Source organism: Sturnira hondurensis, unplaced genomic scaffold, assembly GCF_014824575.4.
Source record: "Sturnira hondurensis isolate 20B ecotype Veracruz unplaced genomic scaffold, ASM1482457v3 Scaffold0017436, whole genome shotgun sequence".
NCBI classification, from domain to species: Eukaryota; Metazoa; Chordata; class Mammalia; order Chiroptera; family Phyllostomidae; genus Sturnira; species Sturnira hondurensis.
In genome coordinates, this window is record NW_028090067.1 from 18,797,667 (window position 1) to 18,821,462 (window position 23,796).

At 39.9% G+C, this 23,796-nt stretch overlaps 3 protein-coding genes across 7 annotated transcripts in view; 1 reads left to right on the forward strand and 2 right to left on the reverse strand.

The window, feature by feature from the left end:
* Positions 1-8,970, reverse strand: part of ST13 (ST13 Hsp70 interacting protein) — a 33,063-nt gene extending 24,093 nt beyond the window's left edge. Inside the window, exons 1-2 of one of the 2 annotated variants that reach the window (XM_037068474.1) lie at positions 8,725-8,970; positions 1,481-1,535 (exon numbers count right to left, since the gene is read on the reverse strand). In XM_037068474.1, the coding sequence (XP_036924369.1) occupies positions 1,481-1,534 (54 nt within the window). In that variant the 5' untranslated portion in view covers position 1,535; positions 8,725-8,970. Of the gene's footprint in view, positions 1-1,480; positions 1,536-8,440; positions 8,676-8,724 lie in introns of those variants that run through there. The other variant, XM_037068473.1, reaches the window with a different exon arrangement.
* Positions 1,480-14,183, reverse strand: DNAJB7 (DnaJ heat shock protein family (Hsp40) member B7). Its single transcript, XM_037068475.1, is given in 4 exon segments — positions 1,480-1,535; positions 8,725-8,798; positions 13,158-13,219; positions 13,221-14,183. Coding segments are annotated over 3 exon segments (927 nt in total). The 5' UTR covers positions 14,027-14,183; the 3' UTR covers positions 1,480-1,535; positions 8,725-8,739.
* XPNPEP3 (X-prolyl aminopeptidase 3) overlaps positions 9,071-23,796 on the forward strand; it is a 42,969-nt gene continuing 28,243 nt past the window's right edge. For 2 of the 4 annotated variants that reach the window (XM_037068470.1, XM_037068469.1), the window contains exons 1-2: positions 9,071-9,218; positions 15,607-15,723. In XM_037068470.1, coding sequence (XP_036924365.1) covers positions 9,155-9,218; positions 15,607-15,723 — 181 coding nt within the window. In that variant the 5' untranslated portion in view covers positions 9,071-9,154. Of the gene's footprint in view, positions 9,219-15,606; positions 15,724-17,078; positions 17,227-23,796 lie in introns of those variants that run through there. The other 2 variants (XM_037068472.1, XM_037068471.1) reach the window with 1 other exon arrangement.

A 23,796-nucleotide genomic window follows, 5' to 3' on the forward strand; every position in this document is an offset into this window, starting at 1 on the left:
GAAATTTCAAAGAATTCAAACAGTATACTCAAGTTCCCTTCCCGCCCTACAAGTAACCAGTGTGGTTTGTACATCCATTTGTTGAGTCCCTACCATGTGCAAGGCGCCAGATGCTTTAGCATACACTGAGAAACAGACCATATTTTCTAAATCAGAATGTTTTCATTACAAAGTTTTTCAGCATAACAGAGGTATAGGTTAAATATAATTTTGCCTTAATACATCTTTATCACACAGCAAAATACCCTATGTAGTGCTCAGAAACGACCAAACTCTGACAAATGAGTTATCTAAAAAACAACAACTAAAAATATATCAAACAAAACACACACACAATTAACTTTTGGGGCTCTAGTTTAAATGCTTTCATTTCACTTGTTCAAAGATGTAAGGTAACTTCTGCCCTGGCTTGTGTGGCTCAGTGGATTGAGTACCAGCCTGCGAACCCTAGGGGTCGAAGGTTCAATTCCCAGCTAGGGCACGTGACTAGATTGCAGCCATGGTTCCCAGTTTGGGGTGTGTGAGAGGCAACTAGTCTGTTTCTCTGGCACACCGATGCTTCTTTCCCTCTCTTTCTCCCTTCCTTCCCCTCTTTCTAAGAATAAAAACAAACTTAAAAAACAAACAACAACAAAAAAAACCCCCAAACCAATATAGCCCTGGCTGGCATGGCTCAGTAGATTAAGTGCCAGCCTGTGAACCAAAAGGTCACAGGTTAGATTCCCAGTCAGGGCACATGCCTGGGTTGCAGGCCAGGTCCCCAGTAGGGCATGCACAAAAGGCACCCACACACTGATGTTTCTCTCCCTCTTTCTCCGTCTCTTGCCCTCTCTCTAAAAATAAATAAATAAAATCTTTAAAGATATAACTTCTAGCTTCATATCCAGACACATACACCTTGTTTAGGATTCTAAATAAATGGCAACACCATGGATCACAAAAACATCCCTCAGGTGGCAGCACAGAAAAAATTGAGAATTACTGATTTAGGCTATTTGTTCATTTACTTTGCAAACATTATTAAATTACCTACAATGCAAAAAGCACCTACACTGTGCTAGATGCTAAAGATACAATGACAAGGGGGGGTGGGGAGCACTGGGGGGGCAGGGCTGGGAATACAAGAAAGAAAACTGTACTTGAACAAAAGTTAAATAAAAATATATATATATATAAAAAAAAGATACAATAACAAGACTGCAAACACACTCAATCATGGAACTTACCACCTACAGGTCATGCACAAAAAGAGTACTCTCCTTTCTCCTAAAGCACAGTGAACATTATTCAACCCAAAACTCTCAGTTATAAATCAGTTTCCAGGGATTTGATGTCAGAACAGAAATTACACAAAGATCTTACTTCCAAGTGGGACTTCAGGGAAATCAGGAGTGGTAATCTGAGAGCAGCAGCTAAAAAACATCCTTAAGAAACCTGTAGTACTTTATTACTAAACACAAAGATACAGCTCGTAATTTACCTTATTTTCTTCTGATTTGGCTTTATGAGTAGCAGGTGGTATTTTACCTCCCATGCTTGAGGAAGATGGAAAAAAAAAAAAGATATTCATTTAGAAAAGTAAAAATCACTAAGCCAAGCAGTATTTATTTATTTATGCTGGGAAAAAATTAAGACAATTAGATGATTACCTTTTCAAACCTTAAAGAATAAACTCAATTTATTTTAATTTAGTATACCTATAAGTTTTTCAGCTTAAAATTTTACTTATTTTTCAGCATATTGATCAGTAAAAATCTACCCATTCCTTAACCCAATAAACCCAGTGGACAAAATAATATAGTGTCTCTGTGCCCATTTAGAGTTCAGTAGATATATTAAAATCCAGTAAGAGCTCAATTAAATTCAAAAAGGCAATTTAGGAAATAATTATGAAGTCATCATATAATTAATTCAAAATGTTTGTCTTTTTTTATTTTTTTTAAAGATTTTATTTTATTTATTTATCTTTAGAGGGGAAGGAAAGAGGGAGAGAAACATCAATGTATGGTTGCCTTTTGTGCGTCCCCTGCTGGTAGTTAGCCTGCAAGGAACCGGCCTGCAACCCAGGTATGTGCCCTGACTGGGAATCAAACCACGATCGTCTGGTTCACAAGCCCATGCTTCAAAATGTTTGTCTTGATTAAGACCTATATCCTTCTTGCTGCCCTGGCCAGTGTGGCTCAGTTGGCTGGAGCTTTGTCCTGTAACCAAAGGGTTGCAGGTTTAGTTCACACTCAGGGCACGTGCCTAGGTTGTGGGTTTGCTCCCCAATCCCTCTGGACACAAATGATCCCCAGTCCGGCCTGGGTGGGAGGCAAGATGCTTCTCTGTTTCCTATCAATGTTTCTCTCTCTCCCATTCTCCCCCCCGCCCCCCCCCCCCCGAAAGCAAAAATGGAAAAAGGGTCCTCAGGTGAGGTTAGAAAAGAAAAAAAAGGTTTTTCTTGCTTATATTCACATTCTCCTCACATTAGATTTTCAATTTATCCTTTCAACTTCACCCATCAGTACTTCCTCTTAGCACTGGCGAGCCCCTTACACCCAATATTCCAGGGAAACACCATGAATTACATACAGCAAGTCTTCATATAACATTGTAACATTAATCAGGTGCCGTAGGAACTTAACTCTTGTACGTATCAATTAGCCTATAGTAAAACTGTCACTACATGTCATTTCACATAAAGTCACAGCACCTATCAATAATGTTAAGTGATGATGCACTGTACATCTAACTTTAAAATAAGGAGAAACAAAGACTAAAAAAATTTAGTGCTACCAGCTCTATTTGAGGCAGACTCTGAAGCACATGGGCTACATGCAACAGTGCAATGACTAAAATGTTCAGTGGATTAAGAACACTCCATAATAGTAAAAGATGGAGCTCAAAAGGATAATAAAAATCTGTCTAAGAAAAAAGCCATTAGCTTTTATGTAAGACAGGTATTAACTTGGAAATCAGAAAGGAAGCTACTTCAAAACACCCTTACGTGTCTATTCTTTATAACTAGAATTATATTCACACTTACATTTTAGTTGGTTAGAATTTCCAGACATAGGGTATATGTATGCTGGATTTAAATAAATATTGGTTTTCCAGCCCTGGCTGGTGTGGCTCAGTAGATTGAGTGCTGGACTGCAAACTAAAGGGTTGCTGGTTTTATTCCCAGTCAGATGCCTGGTTTGCAGACCAGGTCCCCACTTGGGGGCATGCAAGAGGCAACCACACATTGATGTTTCTCTCCCTCTTTTTCTCCCTCTCTCTAAAAATACATAAATAAAATCTTTAAAAAATACTGGTTTTCCTAAGTTCTTTAACCAACTTACACCTGTATTAGCAGTGAGAATTCCAGTTGTTCCACACATTGGCTAAAACTAAGCTATCGTCCATCTTTTAAATTTGTAGCCATTTTGATAGGTGTATAGTGGTATTTCATTGCAGTCGAGTTCTTTTTCATGTGTCTACTGGCCATCTGAACAGACATTTTTGTGGGGTTCAATACTCATCCAGCTTTCTATCAGGTTGTCTGTCACACTTACTTACACATAAGTGTTCTCTGTACATCTGCATACTAGCCCTGTCAGTTTTACATGTTGCAAGTATCTTCTTTCACCCTGTGGCTTGCCTTCTCACTCTTGATGTTATCTTTTGATGAAGCCAACACAAAGCAAAAGTATGCAATAAAATAGTGTATTTATTTAGCAAATATAATAAAAAGCAAAATTTAGGCCCTGGCTGGTGTGGCTCGGTGGATTGAGTGCCAGCCTGTGAACCAAAAGGTTGCCGGTTCTATTCCCAGTCAGGCACATGCCTGGGTTGCAGGCCAGGTCCCCAGTTGGGGGGAGGGGGTGTGAAAAGCAACCAATCAATGTATTCTCACACATTAATGTTTCTCTCTCCTCCTTCCCCTCTCTGTAAAAGTAAATAAAATCTTTTTAAAAAACTCCACAAAATTTAAAATTTCTCAGAACATCATTCAATCATGAAAAAGTGCACTCTCCCCATTCTTTTTAATGCTACAAAAATATCTTCAGTGTTAGTGCCCTTAACAAGGAAAAATGGCTCCCATATGTCAGTAAATGAGTCATTACACGATCCAAAACTTCCACTGAGCAAAGCACAATGATTCAATGATAAAGAACAGGTCTATAAACATGACAAAATTCTTTAAAAATCTGTTCTACAGAAGTCTACTTTTCAAAAGAACACAGGTATCAAATAGTTCTTTGCAATTAAAATTTAAATAAAAATACCAGAATTCTTTCTTTTTAAAGATTTATTTACTTATTGACAGAGGGGAAAAGAGGGAGAGAGAGAGAGAGAGAAACATCAACTGGTTGCTTCTCACATGCCCCCAGCCAGGGACCTGGCATGCAACCCAGGCACGTGCCTTGACTGAGATTCAAACCAGTGACCTCTTGGTTCGCAGGCCTGCACTCAATCCACTGAGCCACAGCAACCAGGGCAAAATAACAGCAGGATTCTTTTTTTTTAATATTTTATTTATTTGTCTTTAGAGAGGAAGGGAAGGAGAGAGGAAGGAAACATCAATGTATGGTTGCTTCTGATGCATCCCCTACAGGGAACTGGACCCTGCCGGAAACTGGCCTGCAACCCAGGCATGTGCCCTGACTGGGAATCGAACCGCGATCGTGTGGTTCGCAGGCCCGCACTCAATCCACTGAGCTACACCAGCCAGGGCAAAATTTATTTATTTTTTATTTATTTATCTTTAGAGGGGAAGGGAAGGAGAGAGGGAGAGAAATATCAATGTATGGTTGCCTCTCGTGTGTCCACTGCTGGGAACTGGCCTGCAACCCAGACATGTGCCCTGACTGGGAATCGAATGTGATACTCTGGTTCACAGGCCCGCACTCAATCCACTGAGCTACACCAGCCAGGGCCCAGCAGGATTCTTAAGCTGTGTTTTGACCAAGTTTCAAAATGTAGCCTCCGGTAATGTATTTAGAGTGACACCCAAACGCCAATCACAACAGTCTAACTTTATGTTAAAGCTTCAGAAAATGATAGCTCTGTCAAGAAATGTGTTAAGCTAAACCTAATCCTACGGAAAAAAATCAGACAATCCCAAATTGAGGGAAATTCTATAAAATAACTGGCCAGTAATATTCCAAACTGCCATGGTCATGAAAACAAAGGCAAGGTTGAAGAACTGTTTCAGGATGAAGATGAATAAGAGACATGACAATGAAATGGAGAATGTAATTTGTTTCCTGAGTGTAATGGTTGTATTTTTGAGGAAATGCACACTTCAAATAGTATTGGGGGCACAATTTAAAAAAAAAAGTTTGTTGCACTGTACTTGCAGTTTTTCTGCAAGCTAGAAATTGTTTCCAAAAAACCAGATAAAGTTAAAACTTGGGAAGAAAACAAGTTTACTCATAAGCTAGATTTAGAGTTTCTCACATTTCAAATTTTATTTTCTTTATTTATCTTTAGAAAGGAAGGGTAGGAGAGAAGGAGAGAAGTATCAATGTATGGTTGCTTTTGGTTCATTCCTGCTGGGAACTGGCCCCTGCTGGGAACTGGCCTGCAACCCAGGCATGTGCTCTGACTGGGAATCAAACTGTGATCTTTTGGTTTGCAGGCCCGCGCTCAATCAACTGAGCTACACCAGCCAGGGCTCACATTTCGAATTTTAGTTCACTACTGAAGATAGCGCCAATTTATAGACACGTAAATTTTATTTAAAACTGACAAAACTTGCAAAACGTCCTTTGCCAGTTTAGGGTTTTATGCTTTCAAATAAGGCTGGTGCAAAGATCTTCCTCATATGGCATTGGATGAGACCAGTCATAATTCTTTTAATTCGATAACATTCAATCAACCTTTTGTGCGAGAGTTACTTATGCACATATAGGAAAAACTGAGTGCCATATCCTAAATTCATTGAGGGTAGAAAGGCTTCCTGTTCACTTCTTTTAAAATATTTATTGAAAAGCCCTGGCCAGGTGGCTCACTTGTTTGGAACATCATCCCATGCACCAAATGGTAACGCATTGCATTCGATTGCATTTGATTTCTGTTACACGATCGAATGCAATCGAAATTGCAGGTTCAGTCCCTGGTGGAGGGTTGGTGGGGGCGTTTATGGTAGGCAACCAATCCACGTTTCTCACACTGATGTTTTTCCTTCCCTCCCTCTCTCTAAAAGCAATAGATAAAACCTCCTGTGAGAATTTAAAAATAAAAAACATTTACTGAAAAGCACATAAAAGATACAAAGTAAACAAGTTGTTAAATGGGAGAAAATAGTGCCAGACAGTGCTTCTCTCTCTAGAAAAACAAACAAAAAAAAATCCCAAAACATATGTGAAGAGAATGTAGTCTCCTTGGACCCCCACTGTCTATTGGGCCAAATATTTTTTCTTCGTATTTCTTTTTGTCCAATTTACAAGGTTAAACTAATAAATTCTCAGCGTCTGATAAAATCTTAAGCTCTAAACAACAGTAAAACTATGGCAAATAAGCAAATGTCCTTTGCTGTCTAATCCTGGGTATCTATTACTAATTTGGTATGGAAAGAATTCTGAAATGCTTTCAACTTGAGAAATATTCCTGGGCCTAGAATCTAGTCTCTACATTCGGCCAGATCTCCTGTAATCTTGGACTGCTTTAAGAAGACTGATAGGAAGGCAGACCAGAGAAGAACTGATAGCTCAAGCAAATGTCTCAGAGAAGACAAAACTCAAATTTAGATTACAACAGAAATGGCAAAATCATCTATGTTAATAATTCAACTTAAGTTCAGATAAGGCCCCTACACATGCCAAGATGCTTTTAATCCTATACTTAAACCAACGATTTAGGATGATAAAATAAAAATGTAAATAGAACCAGAAAGAAAAACTAGAATTACCTGCCGAAAACATTAAAACAAAAAACATGGCCAATTTGGGGAAATAATGTCTGACAGTACTTTTTGGAACTTACTGGAATTCTCTACAAATCACTCCAGCACAAGTTACAACACTGTTCTTGCACACGTTTTAACATTTTCTTCAGTGTCCCCTTTTTCTCTCTAGGAGTGGAACAAAACATTCTATCTACTCAGTATAACGTTCACTCTTGATGCCAGCTATTTCTTTCTGTGGTATACGTCCTCCTTACCTCAATTGTAGGCACTTTCCTCCAATGAGCAGATATAAGACAAACGCATACAAATATCTTAAGTGATACTTTTGGATCATTAAGTTATTACTAACAGCAGTTATTAAGTTGCTACAGTAACTAATTTGAAGTGTTCTCAAAATGTTATTATGTAAAATACATGAGCAAAAACCTAATTAGAATTTAGTAGCTATTAATTTAGTAGCTATAAAACTAGTGAGGAGAAATAAGGACTTAAAAACTTCTTAAAGGAAAAAAAAACTGTGCCCTCATAGATAACATTGATAGATTTTTAACTTAAGTTTCTTCCTGAGAACAAGCTAGTGGGAAGAAAGAGTTTCTAATACATGTTAGTCATGGGTAAGTACACAGAGCGAGGTTTAGCTACTATTACCTTCCAGAAGTCACATTGCCTTGTACTGTCGCTATTTACCACTATGAGGTGCAATTTGTATGTCATCTCTTAAATTACCCATCAGCAGCAGTGATTTTTAAAAATCACTCCGGGGAAGATTTCATTTCCCCCTCAATTCCCCTTCAATGTGTAGAACACTAATTTCTATTACATATAAATATCAAAATGAATTTCTGTATTTATTCATCCATATCTCTAGACTGTACTTAACACTGTTTCCTAGCATCTGGCACAATGTCTTTTCAATTAATTCCGTGCACGTGGCGAAGTACTCTCACGATAACAAAAACAGACCGTGGAAAACACACCAGTCCTCGGAAAATCACTCCTTTTAGTGATTGGAGTGACGGCACTGCTACTACGGAGGTAGAAGTGATTCCCAAGTCACGTAATTCTAGGCAGTCAGAATCGCTGTGATTTTAAAGGAAATTAAATATAGCATTTTGTAACTTATTAAATAATTATTACAACACTGTTTAAATGCACAGTCCGTAAATAAGCTGCTGTGTGACATTGCAACCTAAGCAGGACACCAGAGATTTCAAGAAAAACAACTCCATGCGAAATCGAAGCCCGGCAGCTTCACCCCTTCCCTCTAGAATATAGTATCCAAATACCGCAATGGTCTGCATTTACGTTACGCCCAAGACACACCCCTAGCGATTTCAGGGTGCAGAGATCCAGCTCTGCCTCGTCCTTCCCCGCCTCCGTACGCTATCCGACTCTCCATTAGTCCCAAGAAAGCCGCCTCCTTTTCCCGGCCAAAGAGCGAGCCTCAAAGAGGCGGCCGACTCGCGGAGTTGCCTGCTTCTCTGCCCCGCGCTAGCTACGGCCCAGCTCCCCCTCCGGTCGTCCCTCTTCCCACCCCCAACGGTCCTCAGGCCCGGGTCTCACCTCTCCACCCACTCCCTCAAGAAGCGCATTTCCTCAGTATGCAGAATGCTCGGATCCTGCCTACACATTTTCACGAAGGCACGAAGCTCGCTCACTTTGCGGGGATCCATTCCGGGAAGTGGCGGGACGCAGCACGCGCGACTAAAATTCCTACTCGGCGCGACCGTGTAGAAGGGGGCGGCTGCCGCGAGGCAGAACAGACTGGAACCTCCCCGGCCGCTAGCTCCGCCCACCAATGGTCTCGTGACCTCGGGTCCTGGGCCTGTTCATTTCCACTCTCTCACCTCTATTTCTACGCATTAGTTAGAACTTTCTAGAAGTGTGGCTGTTCTTGCTGTTGCCTGCCGCTGCACGTACTCTTTCTTACATTCTCAATTCCGAGCCAGTTCTCTGGACGGATCAACCCCCTACATGGTGCTTTCAAGAAGGCGGAAGACATCACCCCTGGAGGGAGTCACTTAGAATCGGACATACTATGAGTGTAAGCATCAAGTGCAGCACAACATGCAGATGCCGAAAGGGCCGTCTGGCCAGTGCCGTGGTCACCCAGTGCCCTGGGGTGACGTCAGTGCTTGCGCCGCGTGGGAGGAAAGCCCGGCGAGCGGCTCCGGCCGGAAGGGGAGGAGCTTTTGGCTCGGTTTCCTGGCGACGCAATCCTGCGGGCATCCGCCTCTCGGGCTGTTTTCCACCTTTCCCTCCTGTCGCGAGTCCGGCATGCCTTGGTTACTCTCATCAACAAAGCTGGTTCCGGCTATCGCAAGCGCCCGCAACCTCTCAGGTTAGACTCGCTCCCACTGTGTTCCCTGAGGCGCCCCAGAGTGATACAAATTGGTTGCGAGTGATCGCTGGTTTGGCGGACCCTTCTGCTGGGGGGTGGCCCCCTAGGAGTCCCCAGAGTGGTGGACTCCTAATTCCTCTGTGCGCTCCTCGGTTTTCTGTACTTTCTGCTCCTGGAAAAGGGTGGGTCGTGTGTTCTCTCCTCCGTTGAGGTATTCTGGGAAGCGGAGGTGACTGCAGAAAGAAAAGTGTGGCCAAACCCTAGAGGCACTGCCTTGAAAGTTACTTGGACTCACAGGAGTGTCAGTTATCACAGTTGACTGAGTGAGAAAGTGTCTCGCATCAAGTAGCCCTTGTTTCTGTGAGGTTACTCTAAAATCCTGTTTTCGTGGTTTCAGAGAGTTGACTGAGAACCGGGTCCAGAATGTTCAAGAAACATGTTTAGTAATGTAAATCCTTTGAACAGTCTCTCACAAGAGGTAGTGTTTGGAAAGACTTTTTATGTTCAAAAACTCTTGCTTGTGAAGGCACAAGGGGGCCCATTTGGGGGGATTGTATTCTCTCTCGAGCAGTTGATTTCATGAACATAACACTTGGTCAGGGAAAGCTGAATCATGTACCTTTTGGGTGGATCTTCCATTGGATCATATTTCAGTTTTTTGGGACCATGTGTGAACAATGACTAAACCAGAGCGTATGCTATTTGACATCAAAGCAATCAAGATTACTTTTTAAAAAAGTAATCATTGTCCATTGCACAGACCTTGCTCTTCATTTCCAATAGTTAAGCTGCAGAAATCTGTCCCTTTCCATAAGAGTGGGTAAATGGATGTGCAATTAGTTTTTCTTTTTAAAAAAATTTATTGAGAAGACATTGGCTAATAAGTTACATAGATCTCAGGTGTACAGTAATATAATGAATTACCTTTACATTGTATTGTGCGTTCGCCACCCCAAGACATAATTAATCTTAATCACACAAGCCACAGTATATGATTTAGAGCTGGAACCTTTGCTTGTGACTTTTTTTTAATTTGTTAAGGATTTGTGTAAAACCTGATTAGTCAAGGTTTAGGACCAGATACTATTATACACACCAGGATCTTTAAAAGATATTTATTATGCTTCATTTTGCCTCAATGGAATGAGGCAAAATTTGCCTCAAGAGGTAAATTTAATCACCTCTTACATGATCAATTTATGTACCATATACATATGCTTTTTGAATAAAAATTATCTACTTGGATCTTCACAAGTTCAGTAAGGGCAGATATCATCATTTTACTGGTGGGGAACTGAAACTCACAGGATCACAGGAAGCAAGTCAGGAATTTTAGTTGTATCGACATCTAGTCCTTTTTCTGTTATACACTAGGTCTTGATCTGGCTTAGTAGGGTCCTTTTGGAACTTTTTACTGAGTCACAATAACTCAAAGGTTATTGAACCTCCACTTCCCTGAAGTTTCTCATAGTCTAGCCAGGGTGATAGACAAACAGTAGACAAATGACACTAGAGCAAAGAATGGTAATAAGAGTCTTGACTCAAGTGACCTGGGAGCTTGAGAAAAGGCAGTAATAGGTTGTAAATCTTAGGTTGTTCTGGAATTTTATTAAGTTTTAAAATTTAAAAACTCCACCAACTTGAGGTACTCGTAAATATTTAAATCTTTTATGAGCGCGGGCCTGCGAACCACACAATCGGGGTTCGATTCCCAGTCAGGGCGCATGCCTGGGTTGCAGGCCAGTTCCCAGCAGGGGACTCACGAAAGGCAACGTACACTGATATTTCTCTCCTCTCCTTCCCTTCCCCTCCCCTCTAAAGATAAATGAATAAAATCTTTATTTTTTAAAAAAACTGTTATTGTCTGTGGTGCTCTTGGTTGCCCTTTTTTAGAAAGGCTGTGGGTACAGAGTGCCATAGGAAACTTTCTCATCTATGAAAGTCATGCATTTAAGAGTGATTTTATTGGTTGGCATATGCAGATACTAACATGATCTGGTAGTCTAAGAAAAAGCAAAGTAAAGCACTAATGATGTGTAAGTTGTATTTTAAAGGACTATATCACTTAAGACAAGACTGAGGTGAGAAAGGGAAATATTGAAAATATTAAAGAATAAATAGAGAAATTTTTTTAAAGATTTTATTTATGTATGTATCTTTAGAGGGAAAGAAACATCAATGTATGGTTGCCTTTTGTGCATCTCCTGCTGGGAGTTGGCCTGCAGGAAACCAGCCTGCATTCCAGGCATGTGCCCTGACTGGGAATCGAACCTCGATCCTTTGCTTGGCAGGCCGGCGCTCAATCCACTGAGCTATGCCAGCCAGGGCTTAGAGAATATTTTTAAAAACCTCTTCACGGTTAATTCATTCAACAGACATAATTGAATTATGTTTGAGTACAGAGCACAAAAAAGTTTCTACCCTCAAAAGAGACCCCCCAAAAGCAAGTAATTATAATGTAACATACTAAATTTAGTGATAGAGATCCAGTGGTGGGGAGAAGGAAAACATGATAGATATTTGGGGGGGGGACAGGGAGGGGCAAAGTGGAAATGTGATTGTGCCTTTGAAGACTGGGAGATACTGATTTGAGACCAGGAGGAGGGCTTTCACCAAGCAGACTAGAGTAATGGAGCTATCCGCAGAGGGAACGTGCAAAGGCACAGAACTCTGAAACATCAGCTGTTGCAGAACTTTGCAGTTAATAAGCCTGGAAAAAGTTAGTAAGGCGTATAGGCCTTTAAAATATGTTCCCAGGCACATTAGTGGATGTTACAACAAAATGGTTCTGTGGTCTAATAAGTAAGGAGAATGCTGCGTTTCGTAGTGCTGTGGTAAACTAATTCAAAGTCTCTGAGAGGGAAACATATTTGTCAGTAATTTCCAAACTGTATTTGGCCATGGAGCCCTTTTTTTGTGATGAGTCTTGAACTGGTATCCCTTGGAACACATTTTGGAAAAAATTGGGGCACAAGAATAAGATGTGAAGGAAGAGTTGGTAGAAAGGAAGTTGGTGGCTGGTTCTTGGATATCATGTTAAGAAACAATGAGCTTTTTCCTCTAAGCAGTGGGAAACCATTGTGTAATTTTAAACTGATGAGTGAGATTAAATCAAATTTTTAGTTATCTGTTTAGAGTGGGAAAATGGACTGGAAGGCGCATCGTTGCATTCTTAAATTTTCAGACACTGATTTTCACATTTGTTGGAAAATTGTATATTTTTCTAATCTGATTAGTTCCACAATGTAATAGATAAACTCTACTAAATATCACATTTTATGTATGTACCATTTAGGCTTTTATTATTTTATTTTCTGAAAATAAACTAAGTGCTAATTGTCCCCAATACCTACTATGGAATAAATTACCTTTTCTCCCCACCCACTTAGTAACTTAAAAATCAAACAAAATGAAACAAAAATCTCACTTCATTTGGGTTGGTTCTACTTCTTGGCTATTGTGAATGAGGATATGCAAATATGAGTCTGGCTATTTTAACATAAAAGAAAACTGTAATGGAAAAAACATAATAAGGATTTAAAAAATTTTTGTACTTCCATTTTTAATTTGTAATGGCTTTATGTGTCAAATGCTCTGCCTCTATTGGAAAAAAGTCATTTCATGAATAATTATATAGTTTGAACCTGTACATCTCAATACATTTCTAGTTCCTAAGGCAATATATATTTCAGAAGTCTGAATAGTAGTTTTAATTAAAAGAAATGAAAATGACCATAAACTTTACCAAAAAAAAACTGATATGTAAACATTTAGCTCAAAAACAAAAGGAAAATAATCTTTTCCATTCTTCACAGTAAAATACAGTAATCTTTGCAGTTATCTACAAAACTGATTGATCAAAACACAAGGTGTTGTTTTCAAATATTATGTGAACATAATGTTTCTGCAGAGTTAATTTAATGATTCCTTTTGGTTGACTTCTGCACCTCTTCTTGCTTTTCCCCCCTTTACCATCTTCTTTGAATCCTGCTGAGAAAACATGGTATCCTGTAGCTGGTGACCCAAGGTACACCTTGCTCATTATTTTCCACACAAGTATATTGAACTACATGTTTGGGGCTGTGGGACTTTGGGGAATAATTGTTGAATGGCTGGAGAAGACCTCTGCAAAGCCCTCTTTCTCTGCCACACAACTTGCCACCATCCTCTTCTTCATCTTCTCTTCTCTTTTTTAATCATTCTCAATAATTGTTTGTATTAGTATTTCTGTCACCAACAATTTTATGTGAAATTGTAAAAAATATGTAGTTGGCCATCCCACCGTCATCAAATGCCAGGGAAGAGAAAGAATTAGTGTCCTCGTGACCCAGTGAACCATGGTATGTATCCTACGTCATAGGAAGAAAATCTCCCAACACTGGATATTCACTGGAGGCAGAGAAAAAGCATCTTGCACCTGTGCTTCTGCTTCCGTAGGAACTTACTGGACTGTGTAAAAGGTCCTCAACTGAGTCCTCGAAGAAATGAAATGAAAACAAATCCCTTTTATAAAGTAGTTTTTTAAAGACATCCGGGTTACAGAATATGAAGCCATCCTCAAAAGAATCATTAAAATTACTTCCACCTTTACCATTTAATCCTTTGCCATATTCATTTTAAATGAATATTCATTTTTCATCACTTGATAATACCTTATATGCTTCAGCTACTTTGAATTTTCTCTCAGTTTCTTTATTATATGGGTTTTTATCAGGTTGCCCTTTAAGTGCCATTTTATGATAAGGCTTTTTAATGTCCTCGCAGGAAGGATATCTCTGTATTCCTAGAACTTCATGGTAATCCAGCATGTTTTAGCAAATTGTTGGAAGGGGGTGCTCTGGGTAGTGAGGACTGTGGTTTTCTTTGCTCATGCTGTGCTGCTGCTGGTGGTGCGGACTGACTGCAAATAGGCACATTTTTACATTGAAGGCAGTGTTATTACTGTGGGCCACTGCTAGGAGGCGATAGGATACTAATTATGTGGCAGGGTTACAAGCTTACGTCAGAGAGGGCTGCTTTGTGGCATCATTTTGGGGTTGGGGTAGGGACCAGACCTTCCAAGTGGAACTAGTCCAGAATCGTACCAAACAAACAACCCAGTTACAATATAATAAACACTGATGGGGGAAGCACTGGATGCTAAACAATCATACGAGAGGCACCTGCCCCAGAACTGGGGTGTCAGGGAAGGCTTCCTGGGGAAGCAGCCTCCTGTACATGCCTCTGGTGAGTCCCTGGAGATGATGGTATCTTTGCCCACTTAAAGGTTACTACTAGAGAACATGTATTTAAAGATTTTGTGAATTATGTATTTATAATGTGTATTCAGTATATAATTATTGAATGCCTACTTAGTGCAAGGCATAGTTTCAGCCAGTGGTGATAAGAGTATTGAACAAAAAAAATTGCTAATTTTCATGGTATTTACATTATCATGGAATACAAAGAATTAAATAATTGGGGATAATATGATAAGTACACCAAAATGTGGAGGCAGAGAGAGTTACCTTAGATTCTGAGATTTAATGAGCTGGCATGTGCATATTTTTTCATATTTCACATAATTCTCAATAAAAAATGTAAATTTTTCTTTTTCTAAACTTCAGGGCATAGCTTTGTACTACCTCTGTGCAGTACCTCCTAAGCCCTCCCCGGCTTTGGTTTGTTGCCTTCCTTTCCTGTGGCTACTTATTTATACCTCAGTCATACTATCGGCCTGTATCGTACTGTAGAACAGGGGTCCCCAACCCCCAGGCCATAGTTAGCGGCCTGTTAGGAACCCAGCCACACAGTAAGACGTGAGCTTAAATGCAGTGCACTTGAATCAACCCCAAACCACCCCCCTCCACCCCACATCTGTGGAAAAATTTGTCTTCCGTGGAACTGGTCACTGGTCCCTGCTGCCAAAAAGGAGCCACTGCTGTGGTAGACTAAAGTCATTAAGGGTAAAAATGAGATCATTTCTGTATTTTTCTTGGGCACAGCACACACTCCGGCTTTCACAGAGGGAGGGCCATGTACCGTAAATATTGAAGCTGATACTGATTTACATTTTTCTAAAGTACCCAAATACTGGAGATAGATAAATGTACATATGCTGAGGACCTTCTTGATTCCATGTTCCATTTCATCCTCTTTACTTTTTAAAAAATTTTACTTTTGATTTTAGAGAGAAAGGAAGGGAGGGAAAAAGAGAAACATCGATGGGTTGCCTTCTGTCTGCTCCCACCATGGGACCAGACCTGCAACCAAGGCAACTTTTCAGTCTGCAGGACGATGCCCAACCGAGCTGCACTGGCAGGGGCTCATCCTCTTTACTTTTAGATAAATGTACTGGGAAGACTTCTCAGTTCCTCATTCTATTTCAGCCTCTCTGCTTTTCCTTCAGCATGTGTATCCTGTTCGCAACGAAGGTACTCCCTCCAGCCCATCCTAGAGAGGAAGATTCCAAATCGATACTTAGGCCAGCCCAGCCCCTTTACACACCCACACCTCCTCAGACCAGGTAAGGCCTTTTAACAGGAACTCTCCCTCTCCAGGGGCTTTATCTAGAGCTGTGCTCTCCAGTAGAGTTTTTTGCAGCAGTGGAAATGTTCCAGATCTGTGCTGTTCAGTACAGGAGCCACTAGCCACAAGTGACTATTGTATACTTACTACGTTGCTGTACTTAATGTTGCTAGTGTAACTAAGGAACTAAATTTGAAATTTTACTTTAAATGATTTAATAGCTACATGTGGCTACTGGCACTCTACTGACAGTGCCATTTAGAGGGATGAACTGTAAGCCTTACAATTCAGAATTATCAGTGAAAATTATGTACTTAGTATTTTTAAGGAAAATTTCTATTACTTTCTAAGACATAGTTTCTTCCGTTGTGTTCTATTGACTCCTTGTGAACTGAGTTAAAGCCATTTTAGAAAACATGTTTTTCTTGAAAGCGTTAAATATTTATTTCAAAATTTTGTTGAACAAAATGTTTTATATAGATAAAGCAGATTTCCAGAACTGATTGTTACAACTTTGAGAAGTGATAGCAATGATAAAAATGATGCAAAAATTGATGTTTATTTACTTCACTAATTTTTACACGATAAAAGTTTACCTTCCTAATACTATTCTCTGCTATAAGACTCTTGCTAGATATGTCATCACTGTCTCTCAAATTCATGCCTAAAAATTTTTGTTTTCACTTTGTTTTATTAAAAAAAGAAGTTAAGGCCCTGGCTGGTGTAGCTCAGTGGGTTGAGCATGGACCTGTGAACCAAAGGATCGTGGTTCGATTCCCAGTCAGGGCACATGCCTGGGTTGCAGGCCAGTTTCCAGCAGGGGACCCACGAGAGGCAACCATACATTGATATTTCTCTCCCTCTCTCCTTCCCTTTGCCTCTAAAGATAAATAAATGAAATCTTTAAAAAAGAAAAAAGGCAGTTAAGGGCCCTGGCTGGGGTGGCTCAGTGGGTTGGGCATTGTCCTGCAAACTGAAAGGTTACCAGTTCTATTCCCAGTCAGGGCACATGCCTGGGTTGTGGGCAAGGTCCTCAGTTGGGGGCGTCTAAAAGGAAACCAATCAACATTTCACTCCCTCTCTTCTCCCTGCCTTCCCCTATCTCTCAAAATAAATAAATAAAAGCTTTCCCAAAAAAGACAGTTAAGGGATGAACTATAGTGAATGATGAATGTCATCCCAAAGAGGAAGGTAGAGTAAAACCAAATGCTTGTAGAAAAAGCAGCCAAATTTTCAAGTGAAATTAATTCTTTCTTCTCCCATGAGAAGTGAAATCTGTATTTTCTGTGTAAGCATATATTATAATCTAAACTGCCATTAGAAATATGTTACTCTTCCACTGTCTCCACTCAGTGAACGATACCCATGTGTTGCTCAGTGAGGGCTTCCTTTGCTGATTCTTCATCAGACTGGAATTCCTGCTGGAAAGTCGGCTGAGACTCAGGAAATGCAGCTCACCACTGAAACACACAAGAATATCAGAGGTTTTCAAAGCTGTAAGGTAAGCTTTATAGCAACCCAGTTGATACAAATTTAAGTATATCTCTACCCTGTCAACCTATGTAGCTTCCATCTTTTTTTAAGTAGAATTGATTTTTTTACCAGCTTTGAAAATTATTGATCTCTTGTGATGAAATGCTTTTACACCGTGAGCTGCATTTTCCAGGCCTTGAAACCAATAATCATATTGTCAAAATGATGCCACTGGAACTAGACTGTTTGCATGTTAATAATATTAAAAGTGAATGTAAGTTAACATACTCAAACACATGTTCATACACATACATGCATTCATGTCACCTATGGGGGATAGGGATGCCTGTTCTAATTTTTACTCTTCTGGATGCTGGATTTGGACATCGGAGTAGGTGAGAAGGGAAAGAAGAAGATAAGATCTTAAAAAAGAATTATCAGTGTTAAAGAAACTACCAGGTATATAGTTTTGGGAAGCAAATTAATCATTTGTCTTTCTCCAGGTAGAGATGCAAAACATACAGAAGTGTTGAAATGTAGGACGAAGGAAGAGTAAATTATTAAGAAACATTAAAAGCCATGTAATAAAAGTTCTGGGTATATTATAGAAAAATTAGAGACTAGAGATAAGCATACTTTTTTTTTAATCCTTACCTGAGGATATGTTTATTGACCTGGGGGGGGAGGGGAGGAGAGAAAGAAATCGATGTGAGAGAGAAATACTGATCAGTTGCTTCCTATACACATCCCATCTGGGGATCACTCCCACAACCTAGGTATCTGCCCTGACCAGGAATTGAACGTACAACCTCCCGGTGTACAGGACAATGCTCCAGCCGACGAGCCACACAGTCAGGGGGATAAGCATATATTTTCTTTAATTACTCATAATCCAACCACTCAGAGAATACCACTGTTGAGATTTTTGTATATGTATCTTTCTATATGTTTCTTACATAAGAATTGTGTGTGCGTGTGTGTGTGTGTGTGTACACATACAGAATATCCCATACACTCAGTACTTAAATCCATTCACATCTTTATCATCACCATCAAACAGGGCCTGAATGATGACTTGGCATTTATTTAGGCATTTCAAAACACTTTTTTATGGATTACACTTAATAGGCAGATAAGTAGCCTTAAAAGTTTTGTATTCTACAGTTTTTTAATTTAACATCAAGTCCTACCTGTTTTTATAAATTAATGTATCTTTTTTTCTCACTCCCTGTGTACCTGTGGAATTTTTTAAATAACAATATATTCATGTTGATTATACATTTTTCTCATCTTTATCTTCTGAATTAGATTTTAATGCAGAGTAAAGACTGAAGCCTTTATGTATATAAATTGATAGGTGACTAAACCTATATATTTAACCTGTATGTGTGATACATGTTGACTACTCATTTCAAAGTACCATTATACTGATGACTAGCTTATAGAATACCCATAAACTGTCATCCATCTAGAGCAGAATTATAGCGTATTCCTTTATTTGTTTCTTTTTCTTTTTCTTTTTTTGTATTCCTTTATTTTTTAGTACTGGGAGAATAAGAAAATTTTACAGTATAATAAATTTCATAGAGGTGATGTGTTATAGAATTGTATACCTGAAACCTATATAATTTTATTAACCACTGTCAGCTCAATAAATTCAATTTTTTAAAAAAGGAAATGAAGCCCTGGCTGGTTTAGCTCAGTGGATTGAGCGCTGGGCCTGCGGACCAAATAACTGCGGTTCGATTCCCAGTCAGGGCACATGCCTGGGTTGCAGGCCAGTTCCCAGCAGGGGACCCATGAGCAGCAACCATACATTGATATTTCTCTCTCCCTCTCTCCTTCCCTTCCCCTCTGAAAATGAATAAATACAATCTTTTTTTAAAAAAAAAGGAAATGAAGGCTCTGGCTGGTGTGGCTCAGTGGATTGAGTGCTGGCCTGCGAACCAAAGCATCGCCAGTTTGATTCCCGGTCAGGGCACATGCCTGGGTTGCAGGCCATATCCCCAGTAGGGGGTGTGCTAGAAGCAACCACACATTGATGCTTCACTGCCTCTCTTTCTCCCGCCCTTCCCCATCTCTCTAAAATAAATAAATAAAATCTTTTTTAAAGGAAAATGAAAAGTGATAACACTGAAAATAAAATTCAAATTGAATACAAAACAACAATTTCCATGTTGTTTAAATACTGGTACATTAAAAATAAATGACTCTTCTATTTTTCTCTTTAGCCTTTGTGCATATTTCTCATTCATATTGCCAAATTCTCCAAGGTAAAGATTAACCCCAGACAAGAATCGGGAATCTTCTAAAGAATTGACTATTAAGGCTCGTGAATCACTTGAAACTCATGTGTTGTGTGGAGAAGCCAAAGACTTTCAGGACGTCTGTATAAACAAATAGTTACTTGGATAGGAATAGTCCATGTAAATTTGACCCTTCCAAGGTCCTCCCGGCTTTAGAGTACCGGGATGGCCACCTCCTTAAGTATAAATCTTTATTTGGTAATGGTTATAACTGATAATTATATTGTGATTACTGTTCTAAACATTTTATTAATTTAATCCTCCTGACAACTTTGTGGAGCAGCTGCTATTATTGCCTCCAATTTGAAGACGAGGAAACTGGGGCCCAGAGCAGATTGGTGGCTCTCCCCAAGTCAGTTGTTCAGCCAGGATTTCAGCTTAACCAAGTTCTGGCTCAGAGTCCGCATTTAACCACAAAATTGTGTATAACACCTGTGCCAAAGAATAGTATCTGGAAATATTTTAAAAGTCTTTTTTGCTATAGTATTTTTGATAAAAATTTCAACTTAGAGAAATCTTGGTGTAAGAACTTAGAGAGTGATGTACTTTGTTTTGGGTTTTTTTTTTGTTTTATATATTTTATTGATTATACCATTACAGTTGTTCTATTCCCCCCCTTCAATCCCCTCCACCCACACCCTCCCTCCCCCACCATTCTCCCCCCCTTAGTTTATAACCACGTGTCTCAAGTTCTTTGGATTCTATATTTCCCCCACTATTCTCGCCCTCCCCCCTATCTATTTTCTACCTACCATCTATGCTATTTTCTGTGCCTTCTCCCCCCTTCTCCCCCTCCCACCCCCCTGTTTCTAACCCTCCATGTGTTCTTCATTTCTATGGTTCCACTCCTGATCTAGCTGTCCTCTTGGTTTGCTTTTGTTTTAGGTGTGGTTGTTAATAACTGTGTGTTTGCTGTCCTTTCACTGTTCATATTTTTCATCTTCTTTTTCTTATATAAGTCCCTTTAGCATTTCATATAATAAGGGCTTGGTGATGATGAACTCCTTGAACTTGACCTTATCTGAGAAGCACTTTATCTGTCCTTCCATTCTAAATGAAAGTTTTGCTGGATAAAGCAATCTTGGCTGTAGGTCTTTGGATTTCATGACTTGGAATACTTCTTTCCAGCCCCTTCTTGCCTGTAAGGTCTCTTTTGAGAAATCCGCTGACAGTCTGATGGGTACTCCTTTGTAGGTGACTGTCCCCTTATCCCTTGCTGCTTCTAGGATTCTCTCCTTCATTTTGGTCTTGGCTAATGTAATTATGATGTGCCTTGGTGTGTTCCTTCTTGGGTCCAACTTCTTTGGCACTCTCTGAGCTTCCTGGATTTCCTGGAAGTCTATTTCCTTTGCCAGACTGGGGAAGTTCTCCTTTATTATTTGTTCAAATAAGTTTTCCACTCGTGGCTGTTTCTTTCCCCCTTCTGGTACCCCTATAATTCGGATGTTGGAACGTTTAAAGATGTCCTGGAGGTTCCTAAGCCTCTCCTCATTTTTTTGAATTCTCATTTCTTCATTCCTTTCTGGTGGGATGTTTTGTTCTTCCTTCTGGTCCATTCCATTGATTTGAGTCCCAGTTTCCTTTCCATCACTATTGGTTTCCTGTGCATCTCCCTTCATTTCAATCAGTCCAGCCCTCACACGTTCCTCTAATTTGTAACTTTGTTCCTCTAATTTGTGACTATAATCAACCAGTTCTGTGAGCATCCTGATAAATAGTGTCCTGAATTGTGCTTCTGAGAGGCTGGCAATTTCTCGGTCGCTTAGAGTTATTGGCTCTGGGACTTTGAGTTCTTCTTGTGCCATCTTTTGGGTTGTTTGTGCCTGTTCCATAGCAGGATCAGAGCCCTAAAGTGTTCACTAGAACAGGGCAACTCAGTCGCTGGGTTGTGACATTGTAGGTGGGGGCGGGGTCAAAGAGGGACAATGGCTCTCACTGGTCTTGCAGGGCAACTAAGTCGCTGGGTCGTGACGCTGTATGTGGGTGCGGGGTCAAAAAGGGACTCTGGCGTCCCGTCTGCCGCCTGCCGCCTGCCGCCTGCCGCCCTGGCCCTCACCGGTGCCGCAGTTGCTGCCTTCACCGGGCCCACGCGTTTTGTCCCACTGCACGCGAGTGTGCCACCGCCGTCAGCCCTCGCCCCCTGGGGCCTGCGTGGTCTGTCTCACTGTGCGCGAATATGCGCCCACGGTCTGCCTGCGCGCCTGAGTCGGGGACCCTGTCCTGCCCGACCCTGCTCGCTGCTGGCTCCGCCCCTCTTACCGTCCCCGTTGAACGGTTAGATGTAGTCGGACTTCCGTATAATTCAATTTTCTGTCCTTTGGTTGTGTCTTTGTTCTCCAAACCTTTGTTGTATTCAAACTTGGTTGTGGGAGAAGGCACAGTATTTCCACCTATGCCTCCATCTTGGCAGAAGTCTGTACTTTGTTTTGATGTGATAAAATTTATATACAGTGAAGTACACAGATCTTTTACATCAATATAACCCACACCCAGTCAAGACATAGAACATTTTCTTTTTTTTAATAATTTTTTTATTTAATTCTTGTTCAAGCACAGCTTTCTGTCTTATATTCCCAACCCTGCCCACCTCCCACCCCATGCTCCCCACCTCCCTCCCATTTCCTCCCCCCACCCTTAGTTATTGTCCATGTGTCCTTTATACTTGTTCATGTGAGTCCATCCCCTTTTCCCCTGTGATTCTCTCCCCTCTCCCCTCTGCACCCTGTCAGCCTGTTCCTAGAACATTTTCATCACCCCAGAAAATTCCCCCGTGCCTCCTCCATTCAGCCCCCACTCCCACCCTCAACCACTGCTTTAGTTTTTACCAACATGGATTGTTTTGTTTGTACTTAAATTTCATGTCAGTGGAATCATAGAATATATACCCTGCCTGTCTAGCTTCTTTTTCTCAATATATTCAAGTAAAACCTATTTAGAGTATTTTTAATTATCTCTTTGGTTATGTTATATTTTCAGAGACATCTGTGCTTTATTTTATTACAGAAATATCTATTGGATTTTTATTTACCCCTGTTCTCCAACTATACAGTAGTAGATTAGTTTATGAACTATTTCCTTATATATTAAAAAACTACCTCATATTAAAAATAATTATTTCAAGAATGCTGCTTCAAAATCATACCATGTTCAAATCCTCCTCCAGTTAGTTACAGGAAATAATTAAAACACATACCTGGATTGTACCAAAAACCTGCATCTTTCCATCCATTTTCAGTCTTTATAAAACTTTCTTCTCTGACTTTTCTGCTTGGCTAATACAATATGAAGAACATTTTTCTTATTGTCTTGTGTGTGAGGCTCAATCCTTAAATGTCCCGGGAGAGCTTTTCTTCTTGGCTGCAGAATCTCAGAATTATGACACTGGGCTGTTTGTATAGCCCAGCTCCCAGCATCTAGGCATTTGATTGCTTAAGCTAACTTGTTAGAATAGCCCCGCTATCCTTACTTGATTCCACATGATAAAATACTAACTTTGTTTCTTAATACTTTGCAATTTGACAACTTTGCCAGAATGTCTATGCAGTACAGTTTAATTAGAAGAAATTAGCACAGATTTAATGTGATAGTACTATGATCAAAGGCCATAACAACTGCCAAGTTTACTTCTAGGATTAAAGTACATTACTTCATCACCTTTTGTTCTCCTTGAGTGACAAGAAAAGGTATCTTTTCCCTCGGATAATTTTTCTATCATGATCAAGAGTTGTCACTTTGGAACTTCAGAAGCTTTGAGGCATTTAATTAATGATGCACCCCATGGTGTTGATAATTAGTAAGTTTGAGAAAATACAGCCAGTGTTTTAAATATTTCTCATGTAGTCCACGGTATGAAATTGAATTCCACAAAGAAAGGAATTCTTTGAAGGGTATAAAAGATGATTTTCCAATCCTGCTTTGATTTGATTTTTTAAAGCTATTTATTTATTTATTTATTTATTTATTTATTTATTTATTGAAAGGGGAAGGCAGGGAGAAAGAGAGGGAGAAAAAAATTAATGTATGAGAGAAACATTGATCGGTTGCCTTTCACACACCCCTAACCACGGACCTGGCCCAACCCAGGCATGTGCCCTGACCAGGAATTGAACCAGTGACCATTCGGTCTGTAGGATGACAGACACCCAACCCATTGAGCTGTATACCAGTGTGAGCTGTTTTGATTTGATTTTGAAAGCAAAGTAATTACATCAAAAATTACTTTCTAATATATAAATAAATATATACTGTTATTAATGAAAATGAGAGCTAACATAGATTAATTAAAGTCATTA